Source organism: Cyprinodon tularosa, unplaced genomic scaffold (genome assembly GCF_016077235.1).
Source record: "Cyprinodon tularosa strain WSP-4 unplaced genomic scaffold, ASM1607723v1 ctg872, whole genome shotgun sequence".
NCBI classification, from domain to species: Eukaryota; Metazoa; Chordata; class Actinopteri; order Cyprinodontiformes; family Cyprinodontidae; genus Cyprinodon; species Cyprinodon tularosa.
The window spans coordinates 216,342-244,096 of NW_024039643.1; the positions used below are offsets into that span (position 1 = coordinate 216,342).

Below are 27,755 nucleotides of genomic sequence, written 5' to 3' on the forward strand. Positions count from 1 at the left end.
AGCGTTCAACCTGTTCTCCAGGAATCATCCTGTCAGTGTTCAGGCTGTTCTCCAGGAATCATCCTGTCAGTGTTCAGCCTGTTCTCCAGGAATCATCCTGTCAGTGTTCAGGCTGTTCTCCAGGAATCATCCTGTCAGTGTTCAGCCTGTTCTCCAGGAATCATCCTGTCAGTGTTCAGCCTGTTCTCCAGGAATCATCCTGTCAGTGTTCAGGCTGTTCTCCAGGAATCATCCTGTCAGTGTTCAGCCTGTTCTCCAGGAATCATCCTGTCAGCGTTCAGCCTGTTCTCCAGGAATCATCCTGTCAGTGTTCAGGCTGTTCTCCAGGAATCATCCTGTCAGCGTTCAGCCTGTTCTCCAGGAATCATCCTGTCAGTGTTCAGGCTGTTCTCCAGGAATCATCCTGTCAGTGTTCAGCCTGTTCTCCAGGAATCATCCTGTCAGTGTTCAGCCTGTTCTCCAGGAATCATCCTGTCAGCGTTCAGGCTGTTCTCCAGGAATCATCCTGTCAGCGTTCAGCCTGTTCTCCAGGAATCATCCTGTCAGTGTTCAGGCTGTTCTCCAGGAATCATCCTGTCAGTGTTCAGCCTGTTCTCCAGGAATCATCCTGTCAGTGTTCAGGCTGTTCTCCAGGAATCATCCTGTCAGTGTTCAGGCTGTTCTCCAGGAATCATCCTGTCAGTGTTCAGCCTGTTCTCCAGGAATCATCCTGTCAGCGTTCAGGCTGTTCTCCAGGAATCATCCTGTCAGTGTTCAGGCTGTTCTCCAGGAATCATCCTGTCAGTGTTCAGCCTGTTCTCCAGGAATCATCCTGTCAGTGTTCAGCCTGTTCTCCAGGAATCATCCTGTCAGCGTTCAGGCTGTTCTCCAGGAATCATCCTGTCAGCGTTCAGCCTGTTCTTGAGGAAACGCTGAAAGATGGCGCCATCCTGTAACAGCCTCTGATGCAGCTTCAGAAAGTCCTTCCTGTTGCTCCGTGGCTCCATCCTAAATCCTGCTGATATTCCGCAGACTTCGTCTTCCCAGCCTGACGTTCGGCGGTCCGTTCCGCTGCCGGGTTAGGTCAGACCCAAATACTGCGGCGGCCCTTCCAGGGCAGGCGTTCTACCTCTTGTAGTGGCTGGGGGCGTCTGCAAACATGTACTTCAGTCTATAAGCTTCTGCCAGGAGGAGGCCCACCTCTTCGTTCCCCCAGTGGATGGTTGGGAGGTTTTGGAGAAGCATCAGGAGGCTCTGAAGGGAGAAGCCAAACTCAGTCTTAGTATCGACACCCATCTATACAAAAGAGGGTTCGCTAGATTAAACCAGACGACACTGGAAATTAAGTCCTTCTTAATTCAGAGGATAATTAAGATAAGAATCTAGAAGACCTGCTGGCTTCCTGTGAGCATCAGGCCTCATCAGATGCTCTCTGGCTGCTACAGCCGCCCCTCAGACACATTTATTTTCTCCCTCCTGTTTCGGTTTGTTTCTAATATAAATACATTTCAGTGTGAAGGTAGACATGTTTTACTAAATCTCAGGCAGAATTATACTAAAGTCCTTTAAATGCTGAGAAATACAGGATAAGTGATCCTGAGATCCCACTGGAATAAAGAAGGAAAATCCCTCTGGATCAAAGAACATTCCAGAGATGAAGACATCTCTCCATCCATCTCTGAGTTCCTGTTGAATAAAGGCGGCGTACCTGAAAGTCCACCATGCAGAGGATTTCTTTGCGCCACTCGATAAGAAACGCAGCACAGACATAGAGGTGGAAATGGGAGAAACCTTCAGCTTCAGCCTGGAAACGGAAAAAACAGCAGCCTGTCAGGATCCAGCTGTTCATCAGACAGAGGGCAGCACTGAATGATGGCCGTCACTACCCGATCCGTCCCGGGAGCAACGATCCGACCCAGAAGAAACGATCCGACCCGGAAGAAACGATCCGACCAGGAAGCAACGATCCGACCCAGAAGAAACGATCCGACCCGGGAGCAACGATCCGACCCAGAAGAAACGATCCGACCCGGGAGCAACGATCCGACCCAGAAGAAACGATCCGACCCAGAAGAAACGATCCGACCCGGGAGCACAGTCCGACCCGGAAGCAACGATCCGACCCAGAAGAAACCATCCGACCCGGGGGCAACGATCCGACCCGGGAGCAACGATCTGTCCCGGGAGCAACGATCCGACCCGGGAGCAACGATCCGACCCAGAAGAAACGATCCGACCCAGAAGAAACGATCCGACCCGGGAGCAACGATCCGACCCAGAAGAAACCATCCGACCCAGAAGAAACCATCCGACCCGGGGGCAACGATCCGACCCGGGAGCAACGATCTGTCCCGGGAGCAACGATCCGACCCGGGAGCAACGATCCGACCCAGAAGAAACGATCCGACCCGGGAGCAACGATCCGACCCAGAAGAAACGATCCGACCCGGGAGCAACGATCCGACCCAGAAGAAACGATCCGACCCGGGAGCAACGATCCGACCCAGAAGAAACGATCCGACCCGGGAGCAACGATCCGACCCAGAAGAAACGATCCGACCCGGGAGCACAGTCCAACCCGGAAGCAACAATCCGACCCAGAAGAAACGATCCGACCCGGGAGCAACGATCCGACCCAGAAGAAACGATCCGACCCGGGAGCACAGTCCGACCCGGAAGCAACGATCCGACCCAGAAGAAACGATCCGACCCGGGGGCAAAGATCCGACCCGGGAGCAACGATCTGTCCCGGGAGCAACGATCCGACCCGGGAGCAACGATCCGACCCGGGAGCAACGATCCGACCCAGAAGAAACGATCCGACCCGGGAGCAACGATCCGACCCAGAAGAAACGATCCGACCCGGGAGCAACGATCCGACCCGGAAGCAACGATCCGACCCAGAAGAAACGATCCGACCCGGGAGCAACGATCCGACCCGGGAGCAACGATCCGACCCGGAAGCAACGATCCGACCCAGAAGAAACCATCCGACCCGGGAGCAACGATCCGACCCGGGAGCAACGATCTGTCCCGGGAGCAACGATCCGACCCGGGAGCAACGATCCGACCCGGGAGCAACGATCCGACCCAGAAGAAACGATCCGACCCGGGAGCAACGATCCGACCCGGAAGCAACGATCCGACCCAGAAGAAACGATCCGACCCGGGAGCAACGATCCGACCCGGGAGCAACGATCTGTCCCGGGAGCAACGATCTGTCCCGGGAGCAACGATCTGTCCCGGGAGCAACGATCCGACCCGGGAGCAACGATCTGTCCCGGGAGCAACGATCTGTCCCGGGAGCAACGATCCGACCCGGAAGAAATGATCCGACCCAGAAGCAACGATCCGTCTGGGGAGCAACGATCCGACCCGGGAGCAACGATCTGTCCCGGGAGCAACGATCCGACCCGGAAGCAACGATCCGACCCAGAAGAAACGATCCGTCTGGGGAGCAACGATCCGACCCGGAAGCAACGATCTGTCCCGGGAGCAACGATCGGACCCGGAAGCAACGATCGGACCCGGAAGCAACGATCCGACCCGGAAGCAACGATCCGACCCAGAAGAAACGATCCGTCTGGGGAGCAACGATCCGACCCGGGCGCAACGATCTGTCCCTGAAGCAACGATCTGTCCCGGGAGCAACGATCCGACCCAGAAGAAACAATCCGACCCGGAAACAACGATTCGTCTGGAGAGCAACAATCTGTCATGGAAGCAACGATCTGCCCCTGAAGCAACGATCTGTCCCTGAAGCAACGATCCGACCCGGAAGCAACGATCCGACCCGGAAGAAACGATCCGACCCGGAAACAACGATTCGTCTGGGGAGCAACAATCTGTCACGGAAGCAACGATCTGCCCCTGAGGCAAAGATCTGTCCCTGAAGCAACGATCCGACCTGGAAGCAACGATCCGACCCGGAGGAAACGATCCGACCCGGAGGAAACGATCCGACCCGGAGGAAACGATCCGACCCGGAAACAACGATCCGACCCGGAAACAACGATTCGTCTGGGGAGCAACAATCTGTCACGGAAGCAACGATCTGCCCCTGAAGCAACGATCTGTCCCTAAAGCAACGATCCGACCCGGAAGCAACGATCCGACCCGGAAGCAACGATCCGACCCGGAGGAAACGATCCGACCCGGAGGAAACGATCCGACCCGGAAACAACGATTCGTCTGGGGAGCAACAATCTGTCACGGAAGCAACGATCCGACCCGGAAGCAACGATCCGACCCGGAAGCAACGATCCGACCAGGTAGCAACGTTCCGACCAGGAAGCACGTTCCGTCCCTGGAGCAACGATCTGCCCCTGAAGCAACGATCTGTCCCTGAAGCAACGATCTGTCCTGGGAGCAACAATCGGACCTGGGAGCAACGATTCGTCCCGGAAGCAACGGACCGTCCTGCTCGAGCGCGAACAGAATAACTTCGGGTTAGGCAATGCTTTGTTTTTCTTAGTTTTTTATTCTTTTGTCTTTTGAATATTTTTGTATTTGCGTTAATATTGCATATTCTGAAAATGAAAAAAACCAAAAGACTTAAATAGCCCCGATTGCTCTGAGCGTGTCTGATGATGACATCACGCAATAGATAATAGTGAATGGAAAACGTTTCTTTCTTCCAGAGAAGTCTTCAATATTTTCTATACGATCTAGTTTAGCATCCTTTAATGTTTTAAGTTTATAAAAAGTATTTTCAGTACTGTTATGACGCAGTTTTTCTGCGATTCGAATCTTGTTATTCTGTTCGCGCATGAGCGGGACGGATGGTGCTTCCGGGACGGATGGGGTAGTGACAGTGGCATCAAGAGCAGAACCAGTTTCTCAGCTTATCCCATCGATTTAAGGTGGATTTTATAATGTTTCTCATTTTATCAGTGTTCTGCTAAGCAGCGGATTTTGGTCAGAGACGGATTCCAGTCCTGGATCAGCCTGATCCCAGTCCTGGATCAGCCTGATCCAATCCTGAGCCGGATCAGCTGCCACCGTGAATAAAACTATCACAGTTAGTCTCCTGCCTTCCTGCAGGTTGTTTGCTGTTTGGATCAGGCGTGTCCAGACTCGGCCCACCAGAGCCGCCGTCCTGCAGGTTTTAGACGTTTCCTGCTTCAGCACAGCTGATTTTCATTGATTAACAGGATTAAGCTGAACTAAATCATGAGAATCAGCTGAGCTGAAGGAGGGAAACCTCTGAAACCTGCAGGATGGCGGCTCTGGACACGCCTGGTTTAGAGGTGGTGCTTTTTATGCGTAGAAAGATGTAGCGAGGGAAATGAGCCGCCTACAGGCAGAACATGTAAACAGTGGAAGCAGAACCTGGTAGGTGTCCCAGAGGCGGATGGTACAGCGAAGCGGCAGCTCCCTCATCAGCAGGTTGTTCATCCAGCGGAAAGCAAACTGCAGGTACTCCACCTCGTATTTCTTGAAATGATTGTGAATGTCCACTAAAGAGGAAAAAGCGTTATTGTAATGGGTGGGGGGAAACGGAGACTTCCTCCTGCTCCTTCGGCTCCTCACCATCGATCCGGCCGACCAGCTCCTCCAGGGCTTTCACCTTGTTCTGGATCCCCGGCTGGGCGAAGGTGTAGTTATCCTGAAGGGAGAGCCGGGTCATTTAATGGGAACACCAACAGTCAAACGGCTGCACGCCGCCTCACCTGTATGCCATCCAGCAGTTTGCTCATGCACCAAAAGCTGTCGGCCTCGATGTTCCTCTGGGTCTCCAGCGGCAGAGCTGCAACGTCGAAGTTCTCGACATCCTCCGCTAGAAAAGAAAAGTCATCTTGAAAACATTCTTCTTCCAAATGTTTTTTTTTTCCTGATTAATGCTAAATTCATTAAATCATTGCAATCGTATTAGTTATAGTTAATGATGAATAATCATTGTAATGATAATGGCTCCTCGCTGACCGGACTTCTCCTTTAATAGGCGTTACCTCTCGGGAGGGGGGACAGGGTTGTGCATTTTTTTTTTAAAGTCGAGACGGCGGATCCTTTCAAATATTTGTGAAATTCCTCCACTGTGCCTTTAAGGAGTAAATCCAAAGGAAATATAAGAAAAGCAAAATCTGTTTTTCAGTTTAAGTCATCAGTCAGATGTGGTTCTATTCGCTACCAAATTGTTTAAAAGAAGGCAAAGCGGATCGGCATCAGAAGATAAAATACTTTTTCTCTTCAACATGTCATCTTAAAGGGGTGATAGAATGATTCTATCGGGTATCTGGTCCTTCAGGTCTCTAATAGGGCGATAGAATGATTCTATCGGGTATCTGGTCCTTCAGGTCTCTAATAGGGTGATAGAATGATTCTATAGGGTATCTGGTCCTTCAGGTCTCTAATAGGGTGATAGAATGATTCTATAGGGTATCTGGTCCTTCAGGTCTCTAATAGGGCGATAGAATGATTCTATCGGGTATCTGGTCCTTCAGGTCTCTAATAGGGCGATAGAATGATTCTATCGGGTATCTGGTCCTTCAGGTCTCTAATAGGGTGATAGAATGATTCTATAGGGTATCTGGTCCTTCAGGTCTCTAATAGGGTGATAGAATGATTCTATAGGGTATCTGCTCCTTCAGGTCTCTAATAGGGTGATAGAATGATTCTATAGGGTATCTGGTCCTTCAGGTCTCTAATAGGGTGATAGAATGATTCTATAGGGTATCTGGTCCTTCAGGTCTCTAATAGGGTGATAGAATGATTCTATAGGGTATCTGGTCCTTCAGGTCTCTAATAGGGTGATAGAATGATTCTATAGGGTATCTGGTCCTCCAGGTCTCTAATAGGGTGATAGAATGATTCTATAGGGTATCTGCTCCTTCAGGTCTCTAATAGGGCGATAGAATGATTCTATAGGGTATCTGGTCCTTCAGGTCTCTAATAGGGCGATTGAATGATTCTATAGGGTATCTGCTCCTTCAGGTCTCTAATAGGGTGATAGAATGATTCTATAGGGTATCTGGTCCTTCAGGTCTCTAATAGGGCGATAGAATGATTCTATAGGGTATCTGGTCCTTCAGGTCTCTAATAGGGTGATAGAATGATTCTATAGCGTATCTGGTCCTCCAGGTCTCTAATAGGGTGATAGAATGGTTCTGTAGGGTATCTGGTCCTTCAGGTCTCTAATAGGGTGATAGAATGATTCTATAGGGTATCTGGTCCTTCAGGTCTCTAATAGGGTGATAGAATGATTCTATAGGGTATCTGGTCCTTCAGGTCTCTAATAGGGTGATAGAATGATTCTATAGGGTATCTGGTCCTTCAGGTCTCTAATAGGGTGATGGAATGATTCTATAGGGTATCTGGTCCTTCAGGTCTCTAATAGGGCGATAGAATGATTCTATAGGGTATCTGATTCTCCAGGTCTCTAATAGGGTGATAGAATGATTCTATGGGGTATCTGATCCTCCAGGTCTCTAATAGGGTGATAGAATGATTCTATGGGGTATCTGATCCTCCAGGTCTCTAATAGGGTGATAGAATGATTCTATAGGGTATCTGGTCCTTCAGGTCTCTAATAGGGTGATAGAATGGTTCTATAGGGTATCTGGTCCTTCAGGTCTCTAATAGGGTGATAGAATGATTCTATAGGGTATCTGCTCCTTCAGGTCTCTAATAGGGTGATATAATTATTCTATAGGGTATCTGGTCCTTCAGGTCTCTAATAGGGTGATAGAAGGGTTCTATAGGGTATCTGGTCCTTCAGGTCTCTAATAGGGTGATAGAATGATTCTATAGGGTATCTGGTCCTTCAGGTCTCTAATAGGGTGATAGAATGATTCTATAGGGTATCTGCTCCTTCAGGTCTCTAATAGGGTGATAGAATGATTCTATAGGGTATCTGTTCCTTCAGGTCTCTAATAGGGCGATTGAATGATTCTATAGGGTATCTGCTCTTTCAGGTCTCTAATAGGGCGATAGAATGATTCTATAGGGTATCTGGTCCTTCAGGTCTCTAATAGGGCGATAGAATGATTCTATAGGGTATCTGGTCCTTCAGGTCTCTAATAGGGTGATAGAATGATTCTATAGGGTATCTGGTCCTCCAGGTCTCTAATAGGGTGATAGAATGATTCTATAGGGTATCTGGTCCTCCAGGTCTCTAATAGGGTGATAGAATGATTCTATAGGGTATCTGGTCCTTCGGGTCTCTAATAGGGTGATAGAATGATTCTATAGGGTATATGGTCCTTCAGGTCTCTAATAGGGTGATAGAATGATTCTATAGGGTATCTGCTCCTTCAGGTCTCTAATAGGGTGATAGAAGGATTCTATAGGGTATCTGCTCCTTCAGGTCTCTAATAGGGTGATAGAAGGATTCTATAGGGTATCTGGTCCTTCAGGTCTCTAATAGGGTGATAGAATGATTCTATAGGGTATCTGGTCCTTCAGGTCTCTAATAGGGTGATAGAATGGTTCTATAGGGTTTCTGGTCCTCCAGGTCTCTAATAGGGTGATAGAATGATTCTATAGGGCATCTGGTCCTTCAGGTCTCTAATAGGGTGATAGAATGATTCTATAGGGTATATGGTCCTTCAGGTCTCTAATAGGGTGTGTAACATTGGTTGGGCTGAAAATGCCCTATTAGCTGATCAATGAGCCCTAATGCAGCCTGGTTAAAAGCCCTAGAATGAAACCACAGGTTTTCTTCCTTTTATGGTTTGATCATGAATATTTAGATGAGCTGTGCTCTGATTGGTTGGTTTACAACGAGCCAAGCTGCTGAGCAAAGACGCATCATAGCAACAAGCACTCACTCACTTAAACATCAGATTGTTGATATGCTAGGGTGTCCAGATGTCCTCTTTTTCCAGGACATGTCCTACTTTTCAGACCTAAAACGGTTTCCAGGAGGAATTTCAAAATCTTCCGGGATTTTGGTCGACTACAGTGCAGCAGAACCGAGCCATCAGCTGTTGCGACCCGAAGCTGACGGCTCGGTTCTAATGCCCGGTCCAGTCCAGTCCTCTTCAGAGACCCAAATCTGGTCACCATAGATATGCTAGCATTGCTATCAACAGCTTAGCGCCAGAATCGTACTTCCAGCTTGCAGTTGTGATGGAAACACAGTGGGAACAGCCCCTCGTTTCAGTGAAGGAAGTTTAGAAAACCCTGCTTTGAACTGTCCAAGATTCTGAAAGCTTTCTTCAGTAAAATGCTTCGAGCAAATGAACAGCTGAGCATCAAACTTTGCAGGGATCTTCTGCAACACAAAAATAATCCATGCTTGTCGAGTCTTCGGATCCTTGGGAAGACTGTGAAAATGTTCCCCTTTGTCTGGTCAGCCTGGAACGCTGGATTTAGACCCGTGGTTCTGGCTCATCTTTAATAGAGAAACTTCCTGCTTTGTAATTGTTGTAGAAGTAAACCCAACTGTTGGCTGAACAGCTAAACTGGTGTCTTCCATCTTCCTCTATTCATATTCTTGGGCCGTGAACCAATGAGCTGGTCTGGATGTCAATTTCAGGCGTGACAAAAGTACAGGCCAGAAGCAAATAAGGCAACATTCCCGAGTTTACGTCAACTCGGTGTTTCGTTGGGATTCGCCCGTTTTATGGTGGATTTTTAGAATAGTGAGATTTGCAGAGAAATGAGGTGTTGATGGAGTTTGAACTTCTCTGTACGTCCATTTCACCCACTGAACTATCGTTATTCATCTATGACAATGGAAACTGTTTTGCATTCTATGACCCTTTAAGAAAATCAACTGTTTTTGCTCCAATGAAAAATAAATAAATCCTAATCTGCAAGCAGCACTTGAACCGTGGGACCAAATCGTCCTCAGCAGCAAACGGATTGCTGGCTGATATCAGCGCTAACATGGTAAATGTTAGCGGTTAGCAAAATTAACCCAAAAATTGATTCAGATTTGCAGTTTGTTTTATTTTGTTTGACTTTAAATATAAAATAATTACAGGTTAAAGGTGATAGTTTTAAAGTCGATCATTTTCTTGCATCCTTTAGACTGTTTGCAGTTTATTAAAGTTTTCCAGGGACACTTAATGCAGAGCTTAAAGCTGGAAAAACCTAGTGTGTCTTAATAATCCTAAACAGTAGCAGGTGTTAAAGAGGAAGTGGAATCAGCAAAAAAAAAAAAAAAAAACAGGAAGGAAAGCAGAAACTAAACCAGAATCAACTTACTGACAAACTCGGACAAGAAGACGACAAAAAATGGCGTGACCAGATCGTTGATCCCCTGGACGTAGCCGCTGGCCGGGTGGCGGATGGCCCAGATGAAGAGGATCCGCTCAAATACCTGCAGACAGCATCCAGGCTGGGTGTTAAAGGAGCCGACGGTTCCTTTCTTAGAAGAAAGTTTCACTATGAACACGGGGAAAGAACGCTCCTGTTTTCACCTGCAGCGTTTTGCCCCCTCAACGACCTTTGAACCATTACCAGCCGATCAGTAACATTTAAATGCATCACATCATAGGCTACGTTCACCCTGCAGGCCTCAATTTTTTTGTGAAATCAATTTTTTTTGCGTTGCCGTTCACATTTCCAAATATATGCGACTTGTATGTGATCTCCTGTGTGAACTGCATTCAGTTTCATTCATGCGCAGTAGAGGATGCAATGACATCCACAGGTTAGCTTGTTTATGGAAGTAAACATGGATGGTAACGCCGGAGCGCATCTAGGGATCTTTCCCAACCATAAAAAGACAATCTTTTCAAGATGGTTAAACATAAAGGCTGCTCTCTGCATCATCGTCCGCCATGGTTGTTGTTTTTCTTGCCGCTTCTTCATAGTAAGACCCAGAATAGTGACCTTTTTTGGGTATTAATGAGGTTCAGGTTGGATGAATGCGACCTGGCCGTTCAGGTGCAGGTCGCATTTGAAAAGATCGGATTCGTATCGGATTCAGGACCACACAGCCAAGTGTTCTGGGTCGCATTGGAAAAAATCGGATCTGAGTTGTTCAGACTGACATGAAAAGATCAAATACATTTAGATATGGGCCAAAAAAATCTGAATTAAGGTAACTTCAGGCTGCAGTGTGAACGTAGCCTAAATCTCCTGAAAATCTGAACATAAATCTTTAAAAGCCACAATAAATGATAAAACCACATTTAAGGAACAAGCTTCGTCTGCAGAGATTCACTTCTTCTTTTCAATGACGCTGCAGCTTTATGCGTCACCAACTTCCTCAAAACAGAAAAGTGACAGAAAATAAGCTGCAGGCTTGATGTGATGTGAAGAGCTGCTCTCTGGTCTGAAGGATAAAAAATCCTGATGTTTCATTCATAATGGAAAAACAACTAATGGAAATGTAAAAAGAGAACGTTCAGCCTGAGGGACGATCTAGTGATTCATTCATTTATTTACAGGCTGTGAATCTGACTCTGCCATCTGCAGCAGAACCACAGTGGGGTGTTCATTAACCCTGAAATCCCACATCCTCTGTCTCCGTCTCCGCTTCAACCCCGCTGCTCTCCAGAAAGCGCAAAGCAAAGCCTACGTCCTCGTTTGTTCCTACCGTCCTGCTCCGTTACGACTTCCTCGGAGTTTGAGGAGAGCCTGCGCTATATTATTAAATTCAAAGCAGCAAAACATGCGGAAATGAACCAGGGTTTCCACCGATCATTACAAATCATTAAAAGTCATTAAATTATTATTTATTAAATTAAGGCCTTAATTGGCACTGATTAAATTTGATCAACATGGCATCTGAAATGCTTTATTTAAGAAAAAATGTTTATGAAGACAATTTCGTCAGAGATAATATATCCCGATTAAACTGCTTGCAGTTGATCATAAAGCCGAATGTTTGGAAAAGAGGCTGGAGTCGGAGAAACAGCTAGAGAACGGGAGAAATGCTTATTTCAACAAAAGTGGCTGGAAAACAAGGAATTCCGGACACGGCGGCAGCCTGTCGGCAGTAAAGATGATTTTGCCGTGTTCTTTATCCATCCATCTATCCATCTATCTATCTATCCATCTATCCATCTATCTATCTATCCATCTATATCTATATCTATATAGGCTATAAATATGTAAATGGTTCTTGTTGATGGCATTAAAATTATTTCTAATAGCAAGGCGTTAAATTAGAGTTAGTCATTCCTGTATAAACCCTGTAACGTTTAATTTAATATGACATATTAAAAAAAAATCCCATCATCATCCAGCAGATGTTCAGTTTCTGCCCAAATATTTTCTTTTTGTTGTGGATTTCTGTAACAGGAATAACTGTGATCATACATAGTTTGTATGAACTCTGTTTGTTCTTTGCTTCCAAACTCACCATCTCTTCATCCGTTCCTGCAATAAGACGTTTCTTTTGACTGGATTTGATTAAACTTTTAAGCCTCTCTGTATAAAATAAATATTTTGAGGAGATGAGAAATCTGCTTCCTGGTATGATGAAGTACTGATAGTTTGCATCAAATCATTTCATTAATTGCTCTTAGTTTTTGAGAATATATAAGAATTATGCTCTAATTTCTAGTTACGGATCTGCTGCTGCTATATTTTAATTTGACGAAACGGAATTTCTCAATGTTCTTTTTCCTGTTTGGTGCGATTGCAATATTGGATCTTGACCTGGCCGGACCGGAGCGGAGCTAAAAATACCTCCATCCATCCATCCATCCATTATCTTACACGCTTTGTCCCAATTGGGGTCGCGAGGGGTGCTGGTGCCTATCTCCAGCAGTCAATGGGCGAGAGGCGGGGTACACCCTGGACAGGTTGCCAGTCCATCGCAGGGCAACACAGAGACACACAGGACAAACAACCATTCACACACACACTCACACCTAAGGACAATTTAGAGAAGCCAATTAACCTAACAGTCATGTTTTTTGGACCGTGGGAGGAAGCCGGAGCTAAAAATACCTCGGCTCCGTATTTTGGCGGTGACAGACAGAGAAGACGTACGTGGACGGAGACGTGCGGAGGAGTAGAGGTGGAACAGCTCTAATTGATTTACACGAAAGACAAGCACTCCGCACGACGTACGTCAGCGGGACGGAGTATGTGGAATCTGGGGGGAAGAGCCTAATACTACATGCTGATGACGATCCTCAGTCATCCAGGTCAGAGTCATTCCAAAAAAGTTAAAAATCAATCCACTAGACTTTGTTTCCAAGTTTGAAGACGTTTCTCTTTCAGGAAGATTTTTCAATCCAAATGTCAGAAATAGCGTTTAGTTCCAGGTTTTATCCAGCAGCCCAACAAAGCCTGGTTTTAGTTTAGAAAACAAGCAAATAGAAACGGATGAACGGGTCCCCCCCTTTGGAATGGGGGTCGTTTTGGGTTCTTTGTTAGCCTGCAATGCCCCATACCTGTCTATGTCTCTGAAAGGGGGGTCGTTAAAGGGCTACGTTCACACTGGATGTGCTTTAAGCAGCTAAAATGCTTCTACTGCTTCATCATTGATCCACATTAAGGTCAGACGTCCAGTAAAGTGAGTCCAGATGCTTCTGCTGCTCCTGTGTTCGATGCCAGAGAGCAGCTTTGCTATATTAGCTGTGATCAGCGGGTAAAAAGTAGTTAGTATCTATGTTGAAGTGAGAAAGTCCTCCTGAAAACATGGTCTGTGCAGTCAGTTCATCCAGATTATTTCTCTGTGGGAGCCGCTCAGACCCCCACATACCGGCGCTGCGCTGTCACTGGGAATCCCCAGCAGCAGCTGCCTCAGGCCCGCTCGCCAGCATTAAAGCTGCTGCATTTCTACAGCATCTCACCTCTTGGACCGCCGGCTGCTGGAACAGCGGAATGAGGGGGTTGGTTCTGGGAATGTCGATGTGGATCTGATGGGAACAGAAAAGAAGAGCAGAGAATGGTTCACAGCTGTGATCTGCTGCCTTCTCAGCACTCAGAGGAGAACATACCTGTCTGTAGGTGTCTTTATAGTGCTCGTCTGCTCTGGAGTGGTAATACTGCTCTATGAATCCAAAATATTCTTCTCGCTTTCTTGTCAGAACCAGCTCCCTGCGCTCCTTGTTGGCTGGCAGGTATCCCTGAAAGCAGCAGGAGAGAGGAGTGAAAACCAGCAGGTAGCTTTATAGGAGTGATGTAATCCTGTTAGACTGGAGGTCAGGATCCTTACGGAGAGGAGTCTCCACGTGATTGGCCGGACTTCTCTGGGTATTCCTGACCAGCTGTGTTTCCGCAGTTCTTCTGTGAAACAGAGAGCAGCTGAATGTTAGAGGGAGGGGTTAGCTTTCACCCCGTGCTACACCAACTGATCTTCTCCATCATTAGACTTTCCCGGCCAGAGGAAGACATTTATTCTGTCTGATTCGGTTCTACGGGGATCTACTGTAGAACAGCAGGAACCACAGCCATATTCTGGAGGCTGCTAAGAAGCCATTTTTTAAAAAACAGACCTCCAGTTCCTGCTGCCTGGACAGCTGAGATGGGATTCATGGGAGGTTAGTTAACTTGTTTAAAGGTTAAATATAACCTGACTAAGCAGAACCATTTGTAAGAGTTTATCTGGATTGGTTTTAGTGTTGTTCAGTCGGCCAGCAGGGGCGCCACCGAGCAGCCCTACCTAGGTCGGTGTTGGGACTGGCCAGCAGCTGCTTGAATTTATCCAGCCGGCTTTTCTCCCGCACCGTCATGGGCGGAGCCCCCGAGGCGTTCTGATCGGAGATGCGAGCCACCAGTGGGATGATGGGACGGACTGGGAGAGACTGCTGCTTCTGCAGAGGAGAGCGAACTGCTGCAAAACAACCAAAGCAGAGAGAACTCTCAATGAGAGTGAAGCAGATGTTCCTCCACATAACATCTTTGCTACGATAACGGCAGCGAGGAACTGAACACGCAGCGGTAACTGCCGTGACTTCAGGGCCGATGAGCAAGTTCTAACATACTTTAAGAAACAAAGCATCGCCTTTATCCATGAGACCCATCTCACAGATATAGAACATTTTAATTTGCTCAGGGATCGGGTTGGTCGTGTATTTTTTTCCTACATTTTCATCTAAAGCTAGAGGTCTGGCCCTGCTTAGCAATAAAAACCTCAGATTTCAGTTAAATTATTTAGAAAATGACAGATTCCTGGCAGAATCCTTTTGGTAGATCGTGTAATAAACACAAACAGGGTAATACTTGTATCCTTATACGGCCAAAACTCGGATAGCCCAGAATTTTTTAATGATTTAATTCTAAAACTGGCAGCAATTGAAGCTCCATGTATATTGGGCTGCAACTGTAAGGCTACGTTCACACTGCAGCCTGAAGTGACCAGAATCCGATTTTTTTGCCCAGATGGGACCTGGATCTGATCTTTTCATGGTAGTCTTAAAGGAATAGTACACCCAAAACATGATTAGCCTTCATTTTCTACTCACCCCCATGCTGAACAACACTCTGGAGTACTTTTTTGATATCTCAAATGCATCTGGAGATCTGGGAGGCTTCTTGCTGTCTGCTGACATTCAAATAATGGAGGTCTATGGCGCCCGAGGCAGAAAGGTCCATAAAAGTCCACAAAAAACCTGTCAATATTCCTCCATACAGCTCGTCCAATGTATTCCAAGTGTCCTGAGTGGGTAGCATCCAGAATTTACTCGAAACGAAGTCATTTAGAATGTTTTTAGAGCATAAACAGTAGTGTATAGGATTTCCTAAAAGCGCGTTCATGAGTCTACAGAAACCGCGGCAGACCAAACCAGATGAAAGTGCGCATTCAGCTCGGCAAAGAACTCATGCTCTTCCTCAACACTGAAGTCCTCAGACATTTTTCTTTCATTGTTTCTTTCTTTGCACAGGTAAACAGCACATTTCTTCTTCTGCGCTTGCATTATTGGCAGAGCAGACGCTGAATGCGCACTTTCAACTGGTTTGGTCTGCCGCGGTTTCTGTAGACTCGTGAACTCGCAGGCGCGCGCTTTTAGGAAATCCTATACACTACTGTTTATGCTCTAAAAACATTCTAAATGACTTCGTTTCGAGTAAATTATGGACGCTACCCACTCAGGACACTTGGAATACATTGGACGAGCAGTATGGAGGAATATTGACACGTTTTTTGTGGACTTTTATGGACCTTTCTGCCTCGGGCACCATAGACCTCCATTATTTGAATGTCAGCAGACAGCAAGAAGCCTCCCAGATCTCCAGATGCACTAGTTCACACAGGAGATCACATAGAAGTCGCATATATTTGGAAATATGAACGGCAACGCCAAAGGAAAAAAAAGAAAAATCGATTTTCACAAAATATTTTTTTACGGAATGACTTTGACCTGGATGACTGAGAACCTTCATCAGCAGATTTTCACAAAAAAATCGGATTTGAGCATCAAGGCCTGCAGTGAGAACGTAGCCTAAGCTGGTTCTTAATCATCAATGGATCGCTCTTCTCCTAAACTAGTTACAGTCTCCAGATCTGCTGTGGCTCTGGTTCAGGACATGAGAGAATTAGGATCGGGGAACGTTTGGCGTTTACGTAATCCAACCAGCAAAGACTATGCATTTTATTCCAGTGTTCACAACACTTATTCAACAAGTGACATGTTTTTGACCTCACATCCACTTTTGGCACAAATTAAAACCTGTTATTTAGCAGCTATGATTTCAGACCATAATCCCATAGAAATGCAACTAGAATTTCATCAACCATCAACAGATGGCGATTCAGAGAATTTCCCCAGAGAGACCCTGAATTTGTCACTTTTATGAATAACAGAATCGATACTTATCTGGAAGTAAATTTAAATACTTCTTCAGATTCAAATACATGGGAAGCGCTCAAAGCTTAGATGAGGGGGCAAATTATTTCATATGTTTCATATAAAAACAAAGCAAAAAAGGAACAGCTTTTACAATTAGAAAAAGATATAAGAACTTTGGAGATTGAACATTCAAGAACAAGACAAGCAGAACTACTTAGCGTTTTAAAACATAAACTTCCTATTTCAACTTGTGTACAAGTAAAGCTGACAAAGCAAAGGCTAGAACAAAATATCATTATTACGAATTCGGAAATAAAACAAGCAAGTTACTGGCATGGCAGATTTAGAAAATACAAAAGACATAAATTTGGAATCAAAAAAATATTATCAAACATTATATGAATCGGATTTTCACAAAGAGAGTGTAGATATAAAACTATTTTTGAATCAATGACATTTACCCAAGATTAACATAACTGACAAAGATATACTGGATGAGTAAATAAGTGAAGAGGAGGTTCACCTTGTTGTTAAATCATTACAAAATAATAAAGCCCCAGGGCCGGATGGCTTCCCAGCTGAATACTTTAAAACCTTTTTCAAACTAATTATTAACCCCCCTTACAGGTATGATCAAGGAGGCATTCCAACAGTCAACTATTCCGCAAACATTAGAACTTGCAACAATAACATTACTTCCTAAACCTGGAAAAGATCCAAAAAAGTGCGGCAACTACAGACCCCTCAGCCTCCTCAACTCCGACTATAAAATCTTGTCTAAAATAACAGCATCTCGACTGGAGAAGATAATCCCAAAAATTATTCATGCAGACCAAACAGGTTTAGTTAAGAACCGACAGGAAGCAGATAATATTCGGAGGTTGTTTCACGTTATTGATAATGCTAAAAGACAGAGGTACCCTATGGAGATGCTTTCTATGGATGCTGAGAAGGCGATTGACAGAATTGAACCTGATTTTCTTTTTGAGACCCTGAGAGCTATGAATTTAGCTGACACCTTTATTAGATATGTAACAACACTCTTTAATAGCTCTAGATCACAGATTTTGACTAATAGGATTCTGTCGAGCGCCTTCTTACTCTCCCGAGGCTGTAAACAGGGCAGCCTGAGTTTTCCTAGTTTATTCTCCATTGCTTTTTTTAATACAGCATCCTGTCTGGAAATGTGGCAATAAAAATAATTGTCTTGATGCCAAAAAGAGCCCAACAGATTTTACTTTCACAAGTGGAGCAGTACAGATATCGCCATTGTGTTCCATTTGATTTATACATATAGATTGCTTTATTATAATTCATGCAGGGAGTTTTACAGATTACATGGACACTGCAATGTAAGTAGAACAGGAAAGGAAAAACAGAAAAAAGAAAAGATGAAAGAAAGAGGAGATAATGATAAAACATCTTCAGTCTGCTTTATCAGCAAAGAGATGGAAGAAGAACAGCACACCCAACGGACGTGGTACAAGACATACAGTAAAGTAACACCTAGATACTATCACTAAAGTATAAGTGATATTGTTTAATCTGACATGTACTCTATGTTACCTGAAGGTAAGAATATGGGCTTTCTGTATGGAAGTGAATCTCTGGGTACCTGGAACCAGGAACCTGTAGTGGTTTGCTAAAGTTCACTTGTGCTTTTAAAGTTTATCCAAAGGAAAAATGCTCAATAGTGGTTGTGAAGAGCTGAAGAGGTGCCCCCCCCCCCCCCAGAGCACTGAGGCAGGCGCCGGAGGACCCAAAGCCCCAGACGCCCAAAAGGACCCCAAGAGCAAAGGCACCAAGGAGGGGCCAGCCCAGGAAATCTGCCCCCCACCAAGGGAGAAGGAGATGTTGTCTCTTTTGGGGTTTTTTGAGGTTCCAAAAATAAGAAGAAAAAAAAAGAACACCATTGTACATTGGATGTAGACTGTATTTGGACATATATTCTGAATAAATAAATATATAACAATAAAAAAAGATGCCTCATTAATTATCACTATGTTAAAGTTTCAAACCATTTTGACTTTTTGCCCTGGAAATAAAAATCAAATCACACCTGGATTAAAACTTTTCTATAAACTAGATGACCTTGGAGGCGCATTTATATCAAACTCAAAACAATACATTTTATTGCAGCTAAAACCTTTGCTTTAAGCAGAGTTGATGCTAAAACATCCAAACAGCTCATTTGATTTTGTAAGATGATGTCATCATGGATCATGTGGTTTATCTCCAAACACAGGAAAACAATCATAAACCACCCACAACCTTCATGATGTCAGAAATAAATAAACGATCACAGAGGAGCTAAAGCTGAAACATCAGCATCTGCCTTCCTGCTTTAGTGGAAACCAGCCTGTTCTGCTTTGAATTAAAGTTTTCACACCCTGATGAGGCGGTTTTAGTCCGACTGCAATGCAAACGCTTCACGGGTCACATGACCAACAGCTGGATAGAAACGGGAAGTTTCCTCTGCTAATTTCTAAACAGTGAAAATCCGAAACGCTGGTGAAATCCATCCTATAAAATCAGACAATAATGATACTTATTGACGAGCGTTTATTGAAAATAGGGAAACAAAACTGTTTACATTGTAACCATGACAATATTGGATATATTTTTACAAAAAAACTGGAAGTTGACTGAGGTTTTATCTTTAAATGCTTTTAAGTTGAAAGTGAAAGAATTTGAAGCAGCTTCAATGATCTGTAATTGTTTTATTTGATATGGTTTTTTTATTTTTTATGTACCTGTCATTTATTTTAATGTATCTTAGGTGACCTTGCTGCCTCTTGGCCAGGACCCCCTTGAAAAAGACGTTTTTAATCCAAATGGATTTTTTTTCCTGGTTAAATAAAAAAAGATAACCAGAAACAGGAAGATCCTACCAGGGGCAGATATAGTAAATGTAGGGCCCTAGGCAAAGACAGGCAGAATCTGAAGCAGCCTCAACAATCTCTAATTGTTTTACTTGATATGTTTTTTATTTTTTATGTTTTTTATATTTTTTATTACGTTTAATGTATCTTATGTAACCTTGCTGCCTCTTGGCCACGACTTTAATCTAAATGGGATTTTTTTCCTGGTTAAATAAATAAATAAAAAATATTGAGTTTATATATAGACATAGGTTTATTGTCCAACCTTGATTATAAAGATGTCTAAGTGTAGAAATGTTGAAATATTTAAGGGCGGGGTAACTTTAAGGATTTTAGACTGAGTCACATCCTGATGTATAGAAGTTAGATCTGTTATCCATCTGTAAACCTTTTTTAATCAGTGAAAAAAAGTTTTTTTTTTTTTTATTATTTCTTTCCACTGAGAACTGAAGGATGATTAAGAGAAAACCAGAAAACAATGAAAGAGTTTCAGCTCTTATTGCTTATGTTGGTGGAGCGGGACGTGTAGAAACACGGTCTGATCTAATCTAATCCCTACAGCCCAACCTCTGCAGGACATTTGCAACATACCTGAGGATGAGCTGAGGTCTGCGTCACTGCAAGACTTTCCAAACGTCCCGTTGACGTGCGGACAGTCAGAGGGATGGTCCTGCTGGGGATGGGGAGCTTCGTTCCTGTCGGGCTTTTCTGCCTGCTGCCTTAGTTTCTATGGGAAAGCAGAAATCAAACACAGACCACCCTGCGTCAGACCGGCCTGCAGCTTCTCTGGGATTAACAGGGTAACTCCTGGGCAGCTACCTGGCTGTGAAGAGATGAGGTTGACTCCTGGCCTGAAGGGGGGAGAGCCGCTGGGAAAGGAGTCCCGCTGAAATGACCATCCTCCTCATCATCAATGTCCCAAGCATCGTTGGTGCTGCAGGCAAACTCCTGGAAGCTGCAGGCTTTCTTAGACTTCAGGTTATTGAACTTGGGCTTAGTGTCCTTTGGGTACCTGCAGGGAGGGGAGGGGGGGAGAGGAGAGGTGAAAACCCTGACTGATCCTAGGGGGATTGATGACCGACCGGCTTTTCCTTTTTAAATGAATCCTCATCATGTTTGAGATGCACCATAACGGGCTGGTTAGAGGGAATCAGGCCTGATCTGAGATCAGCTGATTTAATCCCAACCAGGTCCCTCTGCCAACACTCTTCAGTGTTAAGATCGTTACCGAGGGAGTAAGAATGAAGGCTGGTTGTTTTCAGCCCCAGTGAGGCGGTTATAAACCAATGAATATTTTTAAACTCGGCTCTGCAGAACAAACCATGGCTGGAACATTTTCTCCTCCCTTTAATCTCAGGTTTGACCAGAGAAGCTCTGCTGGTGCATCTCAAAGCAATGAGGACCACAGGTTGACATGACACTGAAATAGAAGGTCAGGGTTGCAACACAACGGCCCATGCAGTCCACAGGTTTACTGAAAACACGGAGCAGCGGTGCGCTCGGCGGGTCACGGAGCCATGCAGCAGGCCGTTTCACACTTACGTCCGTCGCAAGCGAGGATCTAGAGGTGGATGCTGCGCTCCATAAACCGGCTGCACGCTGTGGATGATAATGGAACTGCATCAGTTTGAGGGCGAGCCAACATGAGAGCTGGACGCTGTTTACAGTACAAACTGTCCTTCATGCCTTTCACTGGTTTTTCCTCAGTCAGCAGGTTCCTGTTTTCCTTTAAAGATACGGGATCTAATCTAAGAACAATGGAACGGCCCCGAGCAGAAACGGGTAACAGCTGCTTGCTTCTTGTTGACCGGCTGCAGACGGCCTGCAGGCCTCTGTGGTGTGGTGGAAACAGGAGAATCTTCTTCCAGTGCCCCCCCTCTCCATCTCACCCATTTCCCCTAAACTTCGCCTCTTTAGAGACTCAATTCTTTTCCATTTTGTAGAGAGCAAAGCTGCATGTATTTTAAAGTTGGATAATATATCACTGAATGCAGTTCAGTCCACTGGACTGAGACAGAGTCTGGCAGAGATCATAGGCGGAGCCAGAAAATGTTAATAATGGCTTCCAGGCAGTAACTACTGAAGGGGGGGGGGGGGTATCAATCTATATCTCTAAATTAGTGAAAAGCTCATTTGATCACAACGCAAATTCTTCCAGATACACTTTGGTTTCAAACACAAGATCCATCTTAAACTGTAATATGGTTTTCAACCGTTTTCCCCTTCCTCTTTGTACATAGTAGTTAGTTTAGTTTAGTTGAGTTTTACTAGTTTTAGTTAAGAGTGTTAAACTGGAATATGTTTGACTTGGAGCTGAATGATTTTTGTTAATAAACTCTTATGCTGCGTTCACAACGGACGCAGCAGAAGCAGCGAGTTTACATTGAAAGTCAATGGTTGACGCGCGTCAAGACGCAGCAAAAGATCCCGCAGCGCGTTTTGAGCAGCAGGCGCAGCGCGTCTGAGCAGCTGAAGCAGCGCGTCTGAGCAGCTGAAGCAGCGCATCGGGAGCTTTTAAGCATCTGACGCGCGTGACGCGCCGCAAACGCGCTGCTGCTCGAAATGGAAAATTTGAACTTTTGCTGCTCGACGCGCCGCGTCAACCAATCAGAGAAGCTGATCTGGGAGCTGGCAGGGAGAGAGACATCGCTGATGATCAGAGCGCTGTGATCACTCCTCTGAAACAGTTTATTGAGGCATAAATTAACTTAATATGCTGAAACCTGCCGACAGAATATGTTCGCTTTTATTATCCTGGTGCCTGCAGGAAATAATATTGGAAGGCAGGATGGTAATCTAGATAAACTGACTGCACAGATTATCAGGTGGACTTTCTCACTTAAAAACATATTAAAACTACTTTATTCCCACTGATCACAGCAAATATAGCTGCAAGGCAGAGAAAGGATAGTGAAGCTCCGCCCAACGCGCGTCAGACACGCTTTTACACCGCGCAGCCAGAGCAGCAAAGCTGCGCGTCAGAAGCTGGTACAAGCAGCAAAAATGAAGCAACAGACGCAATTTTGCTGCTTTTGCTGCGTCCGGTGTGAACGTAGCATTATATTTTGAACAGAAGTTGTGGTGAATTTATTCCATATATGTGCAGAATTAACAGTTTGACCATGATTAGAGCTCAAATCACTCTTTCATCTATTGTTCTAACACACAGCTAGTAGGACTGTGTGTCATAAACAGTATATAACAGCTGAAATAATATCTGATTAAATAAGATATTTACCACCCCTACTGGGGAGGGAAATAAACATCTTAAAGTATCAGAAATATTAATTCCCAGCTGACTGGGAATAGAAAAGAACATAAAATCCCGACACATATTTTCTAAATAAGACAAACATACTTTCCTACAGTCTTTGCTAAGAAATAGACGCATATATTTAAACATCCGTTCTTCTAGATAAAAGGTTTAGTGGAAACAATTCTTTCAGGTTAGAGTTCTAGGGCGAACAACATTTTGCATAAAATTGATATTTACAAGTACTAATATCTACATACATTTCTTATTTAACAAGTTTTTATTCAAATAGTTATTTATCTATAATTTAATTGAGGACTCCTCAATGACTTTTTCTTTTTACGCCATAAAACACAACATCTAGTTCTGAAAAGAGCATAAATTCCTCATTTATCATCTTTAATGTTAGTATATTAATTTGCATCAATTGCTAAAATATTAAAAATGTAAATATCTTAAATATTCCAATTATTACTGCTGCCATCATCTGTATAAAGGGAGAATTTTACTTCTGCAGCTGCACACATCAAATGTCGCTTGCGTTTGGTCGTGAACCAGTTTTGCTGATATGCTTCTGCAACGCCGGTCTGGAAGTTCTAGGGACGCTCAGCCGGTTCCCACCGAAGCGCAAAAGGGGGGACCTATTCGAGAACCCACGAGATCTTCGGCGGTGCTGGCTGGAGTGTTTAATTTCCAAAACAACAAATCTGAGGCATCGTACAAGTAGTTGTACATCCAAACCTTTCATCGTGGTTATCCACTGTTGTTAGTACTCCTTGTTTTTTAAAAATGGCGCGCCCCGGCACTGAATTGAGAAGGACGACCACACTGACAGCCGGAAAGGCACACCAAGGACCAATCACAGCTGCTCTTTGTTTACGCACTTCAGCTTGAAGTCTGCACAGGTTCGCGACCATCCGACCATCTGCTAGGGGTGGAACGGTTCACAAAATCGGTTCGGTTCATGGTTTCACGGTCACGGTTTTCGGTTCGGTAAATGTTGATTGTTAGCATGACATGTTGGTCGCGTTGCTGTTAGCATAAACAAAACGTGTTGCACAATGCTTGCACACTGTTGCACTTTTATCCACAGCTTTCTTCCCGCCGTCATCGTAGGTCACTCTAAATGCAAAGTGGTCCCATACAGCAGACCTATAAAGTGCTGCTGGCGCGTCTTCCAACTCCTGTTCTTTCCCACTCGCCATACCCACACAATTCTCCACAACAACTGATTTTTTTCTGCTACACCCGGCTACGCTGCTTCGCTTCTTCTTCTTCTTGTTTACTACTGGTGGTTGGCTTTGGTCGCAGTACCGCCACCTTCTGCTCTGGAGTGTAAACGCTTCGCCTATGAGAAAAAGGAGCAGCGCATGAACCGAACGCAACACACGCGAACCGAACCGAGACAGTCGAATCGAACGGTTCGGACGGTTTTCATAAATCGTCCCATCCCTACCGTCTGCGTGGGGGGCGTGGTCGCGCACAGGGACAGATCTGACGGTTGCAGAGGCTATGCGTCAGAAGTATAAATCAGCCTTTAGAGGGAAAAAATGGAAGAGGTGGCCACTGACTGGCTGAGGGTGGCCATGGCCACCCCTGGCCCCCATCTAGCTCCGCCCCTGGCAGAGATCTCCAGGTCAGGGAGAGCACCTGTCGCTAAGATAACCCTCCTGAATGAGGACGCCTCATACTTTGGTCCCTCAGAGGACATAAAACTGAAGCATCCTTTACTTTTAGAAGCAACAAAAATTCCATCAAACAAAAATCAGACTGCAGGTCTAATAAAACGGCCGTGCCGTCATTTAGACTGAGCCTAGCAGCTGAGAACTGGAGCTGCTGGTTATCTGGCAGAGCCAGAATCTCTTGTTTACGACCGTCACTGTTTTATCAGCAGCGGCTCAAGGACAGGGAGCTGGAAAAAACCCGCCTGTTTCCAGCCGTTTCTGTGGCAGAGAAGGCCACGCCCACTCCTCTCAGGTTTCCCAGACAGACCAGGCCGCTTTAGAGCTACAGCTCATGTCTTATTCAGGTTGATCTCCAGGTAAACGCTGGAAGCCCGCAGGCTGAAGATACGCCAGCCATTGGCCACTGCCGTGCATCCAGCTAAGTGAGGGGGGGCTGTAATGCTGGACATCCTCAGTCCCAGTTCACTTTTCTGGCTTCAAGTTATTCTTATGAAGATTGCATCTGTAGCCTGAGCTGACAAATAAAAAAAGGAACAAAGCGTGCAAACAGCAAGCGAAAAGCTGCCATGTTCACTTTGCAGTTCTTTCCTGGTTGGATGGAACCAATCAGACATCCTCGACACAGAAACTGGAGTTTAAAACCCAGTTTCATCACATGTGCACAAATATTCCCTAAATAAATCAAAAATGTATCCTTAATACAGCTAAAACAATTCAATGGGGTCGACTTTTAGAGGAATAAGGTATAATATTGATGCCAGAAAACAATAAATCATGTTTTCTACCGTCTATAAGCAAAGTTTTTATTTTCCCATTAACATCTGGGATCGTTTTAATTATTACTAAATTATATTTAAAGCAGTCTTTTAATTCATCATAAGGAAAGTTCTTCTCATAGGAGGATCATCTGCGATGGGAGCCAAATATCAGAGTTTATAGAAAACGTTAAAATAATTCCCAGCTTCTGAATAACGACAGGAAGGATTCGATAGCCTTAAAGTTTAACTTTCCAGCAAAGACAAACTGGTTCCGTTCAAATGTGAACAGATCGTTATCGATTTGGAGACGCCCGTTTATAGCAAGTTAAATTTAATCTGAATGAAAATGATTATAGATATAAATCCTCCAGAGCTACCAGGAGAGTTTATATTAGAAAGTCGCCTCTAAGCTCTGAAGGAAACAAATATAATGATTGACTGACTGAATCTAAAACCTGGGTTAACCTGGACGCTGCTAACCAGCTCATCCAGAAAGCTGCTTAAAATCCACCAGTTTGCTTCTGCAGCAGGAAAAGAAGAAAATCTCTCCACAGATAAACCTCCTGCTGGTTTAAACACATAAAACCTAAACTGTTCATCTGGATGAGGCCCCTAGCAATGCATCCGGGTCTGGCCCCCCAATGATGCATCCGGGTCTGGCCCCGAGGATCTGGCCCCCCAATGCTGCATCCAGGATCTGGCACCCAGGATCTGGCCCCCCAATGCTGCATCCAGGATCTGGCCCCCTTGTGCCGCATCCGGGTCTGGCCCCCAATGCTGCATCCAGGATCTGGCACCCAGGATCTGGCCCCCCAATGCTGCATCCAGGATCTGGCCCCCTTGTGCCGCATCCGGGTCTGGCCCCCCAATGCTGCATCCAGGATCTGGACCCCAGGATCTGGCCCCCCAATGCTGCATCCAGGATCTGGCCCCCTTGTGCCGCATCCGGGTCTGGCCCCCAATGCTGCATCCAGGATCTGGCACCCAGGATCTGGCCCCCCAATGCTGCATCCAGGATCTGGCACCCAGGATCTGGCCCCCTAGTGCCGCATCCGGGTCTGGCCCCCCAATGCTGCATCCAGGATCTGGACCCCAGGATCTGGCCCCCCAATGCTGCATCCAGGATCTGGCCCCCTTGTGCCGCATCCGGGTCTGGCCCCCAATGCTGCATCCAGGATCTGGCACCCAGGATCTGGCCCCCCAGGTGCTGCATCCAGGATCTGGACCCCAGGATCTGGCCCCCCGGTGCTGCATCCGGGATTTGGCCCCCAGAATCTGCCCCCTAGTGCCGCATCCGGGTCTGGCCCCCAGGATGTGGCCCCCCAGGTGCTGCATCCAGGATGTGGCCCCCAGGTGCTGCATCCAGGATATGACCCCCCCCACCCCAGTGCTGCATCCAGGTTCTGACCCCCCTGGTGCTACATCCAGGATCTGGCCCCCAGGATCTGGCCCCCCCTTGCTGCATCCAGGATCTGGCCCCAAGGATCTGGCCCCCCAGTGCTGCATCCAGGATCTGGCCCCCCCTTGCTGCATCCAGGATCTGGCCCCCAGGATCTGCCCCCCCCTTGCTGCATCCAGGATCTGGCCCCCAGGATCTGCCCCCCCCGTGCTGCATCCAGGATCTGGCCCCCCCAGTGCTGCATCCAGGATCTGGCCCCCCCTTGCTGCATCCAGGATCTGGCCCCCAGGATCTGCCCCCCCCTTGCTGCATCCAGGATCTGGCCCCCCCAGTGCTGCATCCAGGATCTGGCCCCCCCTTGCTGCATCCAGGATCTGGCCCCCAGGATCTGCCCCCCCCTTGCTGCATCCAGGATCTGGCCCCCAGGATCTGCCCCCCCCCTTGCTGCATCCAGGATCTGGCCCCCCCAGTGCTGCATCCAGGATCTGGCCCCCCCTTGCTGCATCCAGGATCTGGCCCCCAGGATCTGCCCCCCCCTTGCTGCATCCAGGATCTGGCCCCCAGGATCTGCCCCCCCCCTTGCTGCATCCAGGATCTGGCCCCCCCAGTGCTGCATCCAGGATCTGGCCCCCCCTTGCTGCATCCAGGATCTGGCCCCCAGGATCTGCCCCCCCCTTGCTGCATCCAGGATCTGGCCCCCCCAGTGCTGCATCCAGGATCTGGCCCCCCCTTGCTGCATCCAGGATCTGGCCCCCAGGATCTGCCCCCCCCTTGCTGCATCCAGGATCTGGCCCCCCAGCTGCTGCATCCGCTCTCATCCAGACCCAGAAGCATGGAGCAGCGGGTGGATGATGACAGCAGCGTCCAGTGATGGCAGCCAGCGAGGCGCGCGGACCTCTCCGTGACATCACAGCCACATCAAAAGGCCCGAAGCGCCGCGACGGCTCCTTCTAAACGCATCAAAGTTAATCTAGTTATTAATGTCTGCCATGGCGGCTGCTTCCTCACATCATTCAGAAGAGAAACAAAGAAAAAGCTTCAGCTTCACTGACAGCAGCCAGAGGCGGACCAACCTTCCGGGAACCTTGGCGTTCCTCCTCCAGAAATTGATCCGGTTGTCGGTGGCCATAGTCGGCAGGATCGCCCCCCCCTCAGC

General features: G+C 46.3%; 1 protein-coding gene across 5 annotated transcripts; it reads right to left on the minus strand.

The window, feature by feature from the left end:
* tbc1d22b (TBC1 domain family, member 22B) lies at positions 1-27,755 on the minus strand. 5 transcript variants are annotated; one of them, XM_038273465.1, is made up of 14 exons: positions 27,673-27,750; positions 21,047-21,103; positions 20,324-20,516; positions 20,096-20,231; positions 14,495-14,662; positions 14,048-14,118; positions 13,830-13,958; positions 13,683-13,748; positions 10,132-10,246; positions 5,652-5,758; positions 5,512-5,587; positions 5,311-5,438; positions 1,688-1,783; positions 2-1,233 (listed from the first exon to the last, which is right to left on the minus strand). In XM_038273465.1, the coding sequence occupies exons 1-14, from the start codon at positions 27,726-27,728 to the stop codon at positions 1,105-1,107; spliced, it is 1,527 nt and encodes a 508-aa protein (XP_038129393.1). In that variant the 5' UTR covers positions 27,729-27,750; the 3' UTR covers positions 2-1,104. The 5 variants fall into 5 exon arrangements, with proteins under 5 accessions (XP_038129390.1, XP_038129389.1, XP_038129393.1 ...); XM_038273464.1 differs by having other exon boundaries at positions 14,495-14,665; XM_038273462.1 differs by having other exon boundaries at positions 1-1,233; positions 13,683-13,958.